This window comes from Cadophora gregata (assembly GCF_030347475.1).
Source record: "Cadophora gregata isolate MNR1 chromosome Unknown scaffold_7, whole genome shotgun sequence".
NCBI lineage: Eukaryota > Fungi > Ascomycota > Leotiomycetes > Helotiales > Ploettnerulaceae > Cadophora > Cadophora gregata.
This window is the reverse complement of record NW_026695930.1, coordinates 1,286,338-1,298,400: the sequence shown is the minus strand read 5'-3', so window position 1 is coordinate 1,298,400 and position 12,063 is coordinate 1,286,338. Positions and strand designations below refer to the sequence as shown.

At 47.6% G+C, this 12,063-nt stretch overlaps 3 protein-coding genes across 3 annotated transcripts; all 3 read right to left on the bottom strand.

Moving 5' to 3' along the window:
* Positions 1-705: 705 nt before the first annotated feature.
* CDA2_2 (chitin deacetylase) lies at positions 706-2,366 on the bottom strand (the record flags this gene model as incomplete). Its single annotated transcript, XM_058506810.1, has 4 exons — positions 706-837; positions 888-1,104; positions 1,281-2,149; positions 2,259-2,366. The coding sequence occupies 4 exons, from the start codon at positions 2,364-2,366 to the stop codon at positions 706-708; spliced, it is 1,326 nt and encodes a 441-aa protein (XP_058357540.1).
* Positions 2,367-3,495: 1,129 nt separating this feature from the next.
* On the bottom strand, positions 3,496-8,968 carry ONS95_013173 (uncharacterized protein). Its single transcript, XM_058506809.1, has 2 exons — positions 8,782-8,968; positions 3,496-6,111 (listed from the first exon to the last, which is right to left on the bottom strand). The coding sequence occupies exon 2, from the start codon at positions 6,099-6,101 to the stop codon at positions 4,497-4,499; it is 1,605 nt and encodes a 534-aa protein (XP_058357539.1). The 5' UTR covers positions 6,102-6,111; positions 8,782-8,968; the 3' UTR covers positions 3,496-4,496.
* A 70-nt stretch (positions 8,969-9,038) lies between these two features.
* ONS95_013172 (uncharacterized protein) lies at positions 9,039-11,987 on the bottom strand. Its single transcript, XM_058506808.1, has 2 exons — positions 11,242-11,987; positions 9,039-11,190 (listed from the first exon to the last, which is right to left on the bottom strand). Exons 1-2 carry the CDS (start codon positions 11,575-11,577, stop codon positions 9,325-9,327), a joined length of 2,202 nt encoding a protein of 733 aa, XP_058357538.1. The 5' UTR covers positions 11,578-11,987; the 3' UTR covers positions 9,039-9,324.
* Positions 11,988-12,063: the final 76 nt, after the last annotated feature.

Here is a 12,063-nt window from a genome sequence, read left to right as displayed (position 1 = left end):
CTTATGAGCAAGCCATATATTTCTGGGACACCGAACGGCGCGTGATACTCGGGCTGAGGCGGCTCAAACGTAAGGCTACATACATTACCAAACATCAACGGAGTAGGATATTCCTGTCAAGCGTAAAAGTCAAAGTAGGTAAGGTAAGGATGTGGGGAAAGCAGGTACTCGGTCTGGATCCACGTGATACAGTATCAACGTGGACTGGCCTCACATCCATCGCTTGGCTGTATCCCCCTGATCGACGAACGGAATGGATTGAGAGTTGCCGGAAAACTTCAAAAAGGTTAATAAATTCAAAATTATCCTGTATTTATCGAATTGTAACAACAACAAATTAATACAACCAAGATTTCTTTCCTCCTAGTTCTTGACCAGAGCAGACATTGCCTTTCGCATCATTCTCAGTGTAAACGCGATATCAAAATCTCAGACTACAGTCAATTGAATCCCTTGCTACTGCAGCTGATTGGATTACATTTCTTGCAATACTTCTTTAGCTTTGAGCATGTCTTGGTGTATTTGCGGCATGTTGCCAAACCACGGAGGCCACTCTTGTAGCAACTACGCACATTCGAATAACATTCCAGCATAGAATTCCGACAACTAGCTTTATTGGTGAAAGGAGTGATATTTCCACACCATTTCCCGTTTTGGAATGCACATTTTGGCATTGTTGGTGATGGAGGATTTGTCGTGGGTGGTTTAGCCGTAGGACGTGTGATTAGAGATGATTTTGTAGTTGATGCCGGAACTGCAGTTGTCGTTGGTGTACTTGGCTTCCTTGTTGTAGAAGTAGACTTTGTTGTAGAAGTAGACTTTGTCGTGGAAGCAGGACTGAGAGAACGATACCAGTTGGTTTTTGGATCTTTGAGACACTCACCAACTGTCACACCTCTCCAGCCCTTCTTCTGGATGAGATCGAAGTAATAGGATGAAAAGTTTGCAACGGATTGCTGAACAATATCGTGTTGGATCGAGAGATAATCAGTCACACCCGGGATGGCCAGTTGCTGCTTTACGATATCCTTGGAGTTCTGAACTTGGGAAGGAAGAGGATTTAGATAATCTTGTGTATTGTTAGGGAAGGAGCTACTCGAGGGCCTTTCACTGTATATAACCACAGCTTCAGCGTACCTTCAACAATCAAGCTTGATACAACCCAGAACTCTGTCTCCTAACATGTATCGAGACTGGACGGCAATATGATCAGTACTAGTTCTAAACATCTTTAACGCCAGCTGGGAGCTTCTGAAGAGGGAAGAAGAAGGAAAACTCACTCGAAGTAAACACGATGATAGCCGAGAGCTTTCATGTCATCCCAGCATCCAGACTCTTGAGTGCAGTCGGAATAAGGTGGACGCATGTAAGTAGGCCACATTCCAATAATGTTGTTGAATGCCATCTCGTTCTTCACCATTTGAGAAACACGAAGATCGTGGGAGCTATTGGACAGCGAGTAGTGAGACCAGGTATGTGATGCTACTTGATGGCCCTCAGCAACCATACGCTTAATCAAGTCGGGATACGGTGCAGTGGTATCAATTGATCCCTTTCCATTGTTGTTTCCAGTCATGAAGAATGTGGCTGTGAAGCCATACTTTTTGAGGAGGTCTAGCAGTTCGGCAGTGTACTGATATGGCCCATCGTCGTATGTCAAAGCAACGACGTTAGTTTGATCGCAATCATAGATGTCTTCCGTGTAGCTAATCAAACCTCTTAATGGTCTGGGGGCATTGGCAGTTGATGGTCCAACTGGAGTGAGATCAGAATCACATCTGCCATAACCCAGCATACAACTGCCGGGGTCGGCGCAATAATCTTGACCTAGCCCACAATACCCGGACAAGCTGCAGCATTGATTATCGGAGCACTTCGCACCCCCAGAATTTGGCCCGCAAGTGCCTTCAGGAGCAGGATTGGACCCAGAGGCACAGATGCCGTACGAAGATTGGCAGCCTGTATCACAGTAGTGGGTAGAATTTCCACAATATCCGTTCTGACTACAGCAAAGTCCATTGGCGCATATCTTCCCACCATTTGTTGGGCCACAAGTGAAATCGTCTTCAACTGGGGGTGTAGTAGTGGTCGAACAGGTCCCGAAAGAAGATTGACAACCCAATCCACAATAGTCTGTAGTGTTTCCGCACTGGAAAAAGAATCAGCGCCTGGCTTCAGTCTCTACGGACTCTCAGGTGGACAGAGGATTAAAACTAGGAGTACAATTTCGAAACTGAGGGCCAAAGGATGGTACCTACATAGCCATATTGTGAGCAGCAGCCTCCTGCGTTCACTGTTGCATCACACGAATAGTTTTTGTTGGCACCATTAAAAAGCGTTCCGCAGGTATTGTCCGGGCTGACCATGAGGCGCTTCGAAAGAAAGCTGGGAAGGCGAGCATCCTCCGCGGGAAGGGAAGAAGATAGGCCAGAAAGACTGAGGGAAACCGCCAATGCGATTAAAGTGTTACGCATCGCGAGTGTCACACGAGCGGAATTACACAGAGAACCAAAAATACAGTTGAGTGTGTTAATGAATGATTGAAAAGATTAAGCAGCTTAAAAACGAGTGGCAGAGAGAAAAAAAGCTCCCAAGATTCGAGGGCAAATGAGAACGAGAGTCAGAAGGATGAGGAGAAAACATCATTGTAAATATGGCTTTTGGTGAGAAATTTATGGGATTAAATCGCGTCTTGGCCTCTGCTGAGACTTGCGAACAAGGCATGAAATTCCCATTCTGCAGGGCTTGAAAATAGCTATCAGCCTAGTCAGAGCTTTAAAGTCATGGCGAACTTTACAGCAGTGTGTATTAGACTCGACCTTCGAGAGACGTTGCAAATTGGTTAGCACTAGTTCTCGTCAAGTGAAGTCCGTGTGGACTTGAGGCTGGACTTGTACCTGCCAAGGCCCGCGATGAGCCGTCTCAGCACTCATAAAGCTTCCTGGTCGGAGACTTCTCGAATGCCTGATTTGTCGAAGCTGTAAAAGCTCGGTGGGCGGCACAAGTTGACGAATTGATCGTCGGTGGCTGGGAGAAGGAGAGAGTTAATGAGGTTACGGTCTGTTCTCACGCCCTCGCCTAGCCTAGCCGAGAGTCCTGGTGGAAATTGCAAGGATGAAAAGGGGTTGATGCTTGGATTTTGTTCCCAAGGATCGCGAATTGCAGCCTCAGCAAGGAAATTGCTCCCTGGGCCAGATCTGTGTCTGGAGAGAGACTTCAAAAATCAACTAGAGAATTTTATCCAATGCTTCATTGCGGGCATCTTGCCAGGATGGCCGATTTACCACTGTCATAGCACGGGAGCGACATTTCAAACCAGCAGAATGATAGCTGATTATTCGACGCCAATAAGTGCTGCAGCGCGCCCGAAGTTGATAGCGAGCAGCCTTACCTGAATTACCTTCACTTGTAAAATTGCAGGTCGGCTTGGACCTGGCACCCAACAGCTTGCTAAAGAGTAAGGATGGTAGCCGACTTCACTTAATACGGACACAACGTCGAGCGAGCCGAATTCCTAAACGCTATACTGCGAGATATTCAAGGCTTTCATCGATGGTAGCCTAGGAATATCATTGATAAGAGGAAAAGTATTGAGTCAGAATGTGGCGAACGAACTGACCCACATAGCCCAGTCCGACCACGACACATTCCCCTGTATCTACAGCAGGTCATCTGGAGAATGAGAGCAGCATGTTACTCAGGTCACCTAAAGTTATGGTCATCAATGCGAAGAGAGCAGAAGACGTCTTATTCAACAATCTGTGATCCAAAATGATCCTCCACACCAGAAGTGTTATCAAACCCAGATTCCGCACACCCAATGCTCCAGTCAAACAATTTTCCAGATTGAAGCATCGTCAACCTCAAGCCAGAACCGTATATCCAACGCCCAGTCGAGTAATGCTCCCCCAGACTTGAAGTGTCATGAAACCCGGACATCCGTACACCCGCCCTAGTCGAACAATCCTCCAGGTTGAAAGCGTATTCAAACACAAGCTGACATAGAACCGTACATCCACAGAAAACGCCCGGTCGAACATTCCTCCTTCAGACCTGAAGTTTCATAAAAGCCGCAATCCACATACCCAACGCCTGGTCGAAAACTCTCCTCCACACTGAAAGCGCGGCTTCAAATCCGAGCCAGAACCGTACATCCAACGCCCGGTCAAATGCAATTTACAGGTAATTTTTCAAAGGCAAATACATAAACAAGAAAGGAGGGAAGAAAAGAAAAAAAAAAGAAAGCAAAAAAACACAACGCCCGCCTCCTCTCAAACTGCTCCGCTCTTTTCCTTCCCGTTGTCGAAGCTCGGTGTTGTTGTCCTTGTCGTTGTCCTTGTCGTTGTCCTGTCGTTGTCCTTGTCGTTATCGTTGCCAAAGTTGTAAGAGTGACTGGTTCAAGAATGTTTTTCTCGCGGCGGCAGTTGTTTTGTCAGCACAACTTCTGTCTCCGTTCCTTGCCCCTTTCCTTCGCTGATGAGTACGACCGTTTTTTCCTATTGCAACAAGCCTAGGCCTCTCAATCCAGCCTCCTGATCTCTTTCACTAGGGGGTTCCCAAACAGCATCAAATTGCTCGGCAGTATCTTCGTTGCTGACTGGGGTCGATGTGCCGTTGAACTCGCTGATGTGGTGATTGAAAGCCTGCTCCACATTTCCATTGTTCTCAACGGGCTGAACGACACGTCTTTCCGGCATTGCTTCCACGTTCGTGTCCGCCAAGAAATCAGAGAGACTGTTTCTGAGATGCTCCTCCTCACTTGTATTATCCATGTCCTGATCGAACTGAGGGACATATGATGCTGCAAATCCTTCAATCCCAAAGTAACCAGCGCCGAAATGCTGCAAATCCGGATCCAGATTTTCGGCTTCGTCGACGAACTGAGGAAGATCTTGTGCTAGCCAGTCGGTTAAATCTTGACCGTTCTGTATCTGATAGTAGTTGTTGGCCAGAGGGTCTTGGTTGGATTGTCCAACCTGATTTTGGACATTGAATGTTGCTATAGAATGCGAACCTGGCTGCTGTTTAGCTTGTTCCCCGGATTCCAGGACCTTTGTGGCATTTTCCTTGCGTCGCTTAGCACGATGTCGATTGACAGATCCTTCCTCCTCCTGCCTAGGGGACCCTCTCTTCAGGTCTCTTTTCTCCTTTTTCAGTGGCTCTCCTGCCATCGCTGCTTCCTTTGCCTTTATTCTCTTTGGGATGCAGACAGGACAGCGATCAGCGATAAGTGCTATGACTTCTTTCGTAATTTCGGACGATAGGCCTTGTTGTAGTCTCCTGTATGTTGCATCTCTCCCAAGGTGGACACTCTGTCTATTCCCTTTACTGTCCGTAACTTCTTCAATATGCGCCTCAATCCATAGAGGCCGGATCATTTCTATGGGCGTTATGGGAGCCTGGAGCTTCAACCCAGGCCTGTCAGAATATAGATTGGCCATTGCATTCCAATCTCTACTTCCTTCTTTAACCTTACGGTACAGATAACCGTGCTGTTGTACCATGTCATTGCTTGTTTTGCTGAATTGAACAGCCGTAGGATCTTGAGACAGTGGCGTATAGTCCCAAAGTCCAGGCGTGTCGTGCTTGAGGCTGGCCTGTTTCGACGACGCCTTTTTCCGAGAGAGACTCCCATCCTCAACAAATATAGGAGTTCCGTTGATCAGGTACTCCTTGATAGCTTCTATACGCTTATTTGAGATCATGCAAGCATCAAACTCGCTGGCCTTCCTGTCTCCAATGAGGACTTCTGCAACAATGTCGCAAAAGTCGTATATCGTAGGTATATCTGCTTCGAATCTTGTTTTCCTCATCCAAGCTTCCGGATCATGTTCTGGCGCTATGGGTAGTGTATGGACCAGCACTACGTGATTAATCCATCGCTTGGACGCATTGTATTGGCACTCGATTTCCTTCAAGCAACACAATCTTTCAGCTTCCTCTCGACTGTAACCCTCTCCTACATAACGGTGCACAGCCTGTAACGCGGCATTAAATAGATCCTTTTTCTGATCTGCTTTGTCTCTACTCCATAAAGACTGATCCTTGGAGTTCTGGATCGTGGCTTTATCCATGTCCGTATAATTATTGTGTTGATCCATTTTGAGGGAGCTACAACAGTCAGCAATGCAGATGCTCCAAGATTCTTCAAGAACGTAGAAATGCAGCACTGCAAAATCAAGAATTCTATCGCACTGGAATCCACCAAAGTGAAAGGAGTAATTTTGAATGCCGCAACCGCAAGACAATCTCATATCAGTTGTGAGAAGCATCATCAGCATCGAGCATCACCAGCATCACCAGCATTGAGGAAATCACTAAATCGAAATTGTCTGAAATAAAGTACAGGGGTACGGTTCAGTAATGGGAATTGAACTAAAATGTAGGTGGATACTGTGGATAATCTAATCCCAATGTTAGGAGTTTCGGAGAACACTCAACAGATTTCTTTTTGGTCATAGACACCAGAACCCCAAGCCTCATCGTCCAGCAAGTGAGCAGAACGCTGATGCTTGAAGTAAGAATATGGAAAGAAACTGCAAGCAACGAATGAGGAAAACGTCTTCTCGAGCACATATTTCAATGCTCACAACGAATTCAATGATATCTTGACCTCAATTCTAGGCAGGAAGGAATGTAACACAAAGGTTCAAATCTGAATGATCAAACTCATCCCTAGAAGATCCTCGAGCATGATTTAAACCAAATCTCTGCAATACCAGCTCGTTATTTCCCTCCCTGGTCGGACCAGGTAGGAAGAGCAATGGCTGAAATGCATCAAGGCACATCACGTGTTGGCCCCTTTTCGCTAAGCGAGACTTTGGGATGGCTGTAAAATCAAGGTGCTTGGGTCTAATCAGTGAGCTCTCAAATTGGAGCTTTTTATATGTAGGTCATCACAAGGGTGAAAAGCGGAGGTTTGAATCTCGGACGTGGTCCCAGCTGCGATTGAAGAGGGGATTTCCGCTTCGAATCACCATAACGCCTCCCCTGAGTGGGGCTGGGATGGCGTCAACATCGCACCAGCTCCTTCTCTACAATTCTGTAATTCTACAGTTGGATTTTCTATTCAATCCGCCCCCGTGTACAAGCATCTTCATCGAGCTTCAATCAGGCAGGAGAGGTTTTCTTGAGAGACTTCCCTTGATGATTACAGCTGTGCGATGAACAGAATTTGCTTGCACACTGAGCGACATGGATCGATAATGCCACAATTCTACAACTACAAACGTTCTACAGTTTCTAGATCTACCCAGCGCGCAAGAAATTTCCACTGAGTATCCCTCAAACAGTGTGGGCTTCGTGAAAAGCTACCCTGAAAGAGTTCAACTGTGCTTGAAGAAATAACGTTACACGACCAAGCGATGTTGCAAGTAGGAACTACCCGGCCAGCATCACGATCTAGCGATGCTCCAGACAGCCACACCTGCTATCAGTCACGCATGCACGCCCTTCTCGAGAAGGCTACTACATGCGTCGTAGCAGTACGGGCACCTCGGAATGAGAAACTGGGCCGTCGTACCAATCCCGTAGGATAGGTCGCTTATAACTTCCAACGGCTTCTAGAGGTTGACACCTTATGATTTCGGTGCAACTTAGTCTCAGGGTCAAAGGCCACAAGGTCTGAATAATTACATCTACGTGGGGGATGACGAAAGGGAATCGGGTATCTACGGGTTGATGGATGACAAAAGCAGATAGCAGAAAGCAGAAAACAGAAAGGACGGTGCGAATATATCTTCAACATGATTAAGCGAGGATGGATAGTGAGGGGTGCTAGGACTAGTGCGCTGCAGATTACCTGTCTAGGATGAGCTAGAATTTGGTAGTTATCTCGGGTTCCCACAATGGGGTAGATATTTCCCAAATCCATGGCAAGCGAAGACTTGATGGTTGGCGTTGACACCAACGGTGCAAGCCAAAATGCTGACTAGAAGTGGAGAGCAATGCAATGCTAACATGAAAGGGGTAAAGCTAGGGTAAACAAGAATGGGTGGCCCACAAGGCACTTTCTACTGCAGTAACAGTCCCGGGTATCTACGATAGCCCCAACTCAAATGCAACGTAGCGGGTATAAACGTGACTTTAGACCCAGCACGTGATACTCCAGAATGGCTGAATCACATGCGAGACTTCTACAATGCCAAATCGCACAAATTCATTTTCGTCCCAGTTTGCTATGAAGGGGCACGAGCACGAGCCCTTGTGTGCCTTTGGTATCCTTAGCAGCGAGTCTTGCAACTCAGCCAAGGATACCAGGGACAGTCTTGGGCTGGCTCCACCTACATGCCAGGGAGTCATTTACAGTGTCTATTGAACCTGTCCTCTACAACTATGGCAAAACGCGATCCTTGCTTAGATGGCCAGAGAACTGAGCCCGGAAGCTCAATTCCAAGGCCAATGCCAGGGCAAGGGCTCGCGAAGTGCACACAGGTTTCGGAAACCACTGTCAAGCAGTGGATATCAGGTAATATTGTGCCAAATGTTTCAAGTAAATGCAAATATATGGCAATGTGCGTAAATCAAAACCAAATTAAAATGCGATACGATGCTGGTGATGCTGATGATGCTGATGTGCCTATGATTTACCCACTGGGCTTTCATTTTACTTCTTTTCTCTTTGGATGTTCCACGAGAAGAAGGGGCGATGCTTGTTCTGCATGGCAGAGGAAGGGACATTACGCCCGTGACACGTAATTGTGGCGGTGATGCGATGCTTCACTGAAGCTCATTGCATGGGGAGAGGACTCTACAAATCTACAAGGGTGGGAGTGAACTTACTGTTTTCTTGTCGTGGTTCTTGTGGCTGTTTGTTTGTGTGGTTGTGTGTTTGCTTGTTGGAGGTGGAGGGTGTGTGAGGTTGTTGGCTGTGAAGCTTCTTGTTTGGATGTGATATATCAGAGAATGGAAGCTGCTAAGCTGGAAGATGTGAATGAAGATGTTTGAAGATGAAGAAGGAAAGCTTCACGATGAGGATGGTCAACCTGGTTTTTATAAGAACTTCAGAGGAGTGTGAGTCCACTACCTCATAGCTTACCGTTGTTCAAAGGGAAAAAATAAAGAATATTCGCAGAAGCTGATGGCTGGGAAAGGGTCATCATTGGAGCAACTATCGTGGTTCAACAGTCCGTCGATGAGACCGCGTCAAAGGAACTATCGTGACAGGGCAGTGTTGAGGCTCGCTAAGCCGCACTACCCTTGGCCGTACCATTAACAGAAACAGAAGGCACGACGAGACGCGAGAAAAGCGAGGAATAGCCTCATCTAGGTCAAAATGTTCTCTCCTTCCGAGCCAAAAAGGGCGATCAAGGGTCCGGTATGTCTTCAGTCAGCGCCACCCTCGTCAGAGTCTGTATCTAATTCCATGGTTAGATGAACACTCTCGTCGCCAGAGGAGTCATCATCTTGGTCCATGGACTCATCTGGGTGCTCTTGTTGGGCTTGTGATATACCAGACGATGCTGTAGTGCCCATGAAATTGCCATTCATGGATGGAATGGCCTCCGATGATGTATCGATTCCGAAGGTTGAGTGATGTAAGAGGGTGTGCTGAGGTGTGTCGGTAGAGGAACCGAATCCTGGTTGCGAAGCGACAGCGGAAGGGTCTTGACGAACAGGAGCAGATGTTGATGTATTCTGGGTTTGAAGAGAAGTAGACTCAGCACTGTAATCCATATCCTCATCCTCAGGATTCTCATCAACAACCTCATTGGCAACAGAGCGTGTGGCTGTGGAAGGTACAAGAGGCATGCGTGGGCGTAGTAGAATTTCTACTGTCGCGTCATCAGAGAATTCTCTCGTCAGATGAGGGAGAATGCCGGGGAGAGCGGAGCCATTGTTTGCGAATATTGGGTTCAATATGCTGGCTAACATGGCGTCTTTATTGTGAGTTAGGATCGAAGTTCGGTCAACTAAGGATCGTGTGGCTAGCTTAAGATATTGTTGGGGTAGATGAGAAAGGAACATTGGTAATAGGTCCTGTGCGGCGGCGTTGAGGGCTGGGTTGGCGATGTGGTGCTCCGTAGGGACGGTGACCCTACTACGCAAGAAGGCACCAGCGTTTGGGTTGCCCTGAGGCTTTGATCCAGCATCGTCCACTGCAGCAATATCAACGAAGTTCGGATGAGCCTCTTGTAGATCTTGGCAGCATGCCTGATAAACGCCAGTGAGCTTGTCGCACTGAGCTTGGTTGAAGCTTTGTCCGACATAGAACAAAATCTTGGCAGTCACGATGTAGGCAACTGAGCGAAACTCTGGGCTGTGCTTGCCATATTCGAACACCCACGCCAATTGGTCAAAGCTTTCTTGCGCCAGAGGCAGAAAGCCATGCTCCAGCCTGACCGAGAGCGTATCGACGACTTGCAACGCAGCGACATATACTTGCGGCATGCCAGCCCACAGCCCATCTCGTTCGTCGCGGTCAATGGCAGGGTGGAGACGAGCCTCACTCTTCCCAGCAGAATATTGAGACGACGGAATCGCAATGGACAGCATCCTGGTGATCATGTCCATGATTGCGCCTAAGGGTAAAGCAACAGGCGCAGCCGTCTCGACCTTGAGGTACTCTGCCAATAACTCGAGTCTGCCAGTCAAACGGTCCACGCCAGCATGAATGCCCATCCACGATGGTAAGTCGTCACCGCTCGCAGAGCCCCCATGGAGCTCTTGATTGACATCTGCAGCTTCTCCGACGTATCCAGCGGCAGACTCCCAATCTTCGACTACAGCGCGAAACACATGATCAGCAGTCACATGGATGTCTTTGACGAGCCCACGGACGGCTTTACCCCATTCCTCGCCGCTGGTATTTTTGGCAGCGGTTTGGTGGAGGATGACAGCGAGTCGCCGGGCACTTTCCCTCAGCGAGGACGACGCGAAGAAATCATCTGACGAGGTTGGAGCGAGAAAAGGACGAACAGCAAGACGAATTTGCGAAGCAAAGGGACGAAAAATGGCAGTATGACGTGGTAATAGCATGGCAAACGACTGAAACACAACCTCCTCCAGCGACATTAATCCTCCCGGGGATTTCTTCGACGAAGTCGATAGTAAGTTCAGACAAGACGTTACGAAGGTTGGCAACGTGGGAGTAGTGATCTCGCGGATGAGAGTCTGATACTGTTGGGACATGGAATAAATTTTGGTGAGAGTCATGACACACAACTCTTTCACGGCAGAAGCATCAGGCTTCTATGGGACCATTAGCAGAGATCTAAAACGACGACTGACTTCACTTCTTACTCCTAGGATCGACAACAATCCTCGAACCCACGACTCTACTCCATGCAGAATTTCCCATCCTCCAACCTCGACGACGGCCTTGATCAGTACGATAGCGGTAAACCTTCCCTCGGGACTCTTTCCGTTGAGCAGGGATGACAGCTGAGTCTTCAGCTTGTGCACAAGTACAGAAGAAGCAGATGCATCTGCCTGGGTCGCATTGCCAGCAGGACTGGAAAGAGGAACTTGGCAGAAAGAAACATGGCGGAGGAGAGTTGGAGTAAGGCGTGCAAGATCTGATGGCGCAGTAGAGGAGAGTTTGAAACACAAAACTCTCAGCTCAGGTGGAAGACACATCACGACGCAGGGGAAAATGCGACCGATATTGGGCTTTTGGATTGTGATCTGGACCAAAGGTGTTAATTGTAGGAAAGATAAGGACGTTTGCCCGGATCGCTAACCCTAGTCTTCAATATTACGTATGTCTTAAACCCAGTTCAAAATCGAAAGGAGTATAAGTGCAGGCAATGCCGAATGGATGGTACTGCTGAAAGCCGGCCTGGCGCAAATAATTCCAAGAAAAAATATTAAGAAGCTCAGCAGATATTCATGGGTGGAAGGAATCTTTTCTTGGAGATGTGACCGTCGACGCAAAGCTGGATTTCTTTGAGACCAAGAGAGCTATCTTCAATCAATAAATCCTGTTCCGCTCTTTTCGTCATATAAAGTGCGGAGTATTGATTGTGTACTTAAAGTAATTGGAAAACCGGCCTCTTGATGGTTGAAATTTTCGCGAGGCTGTGGCTTGGAATTGGCGAAACTGTTTCACTGCTCTGATTGGTC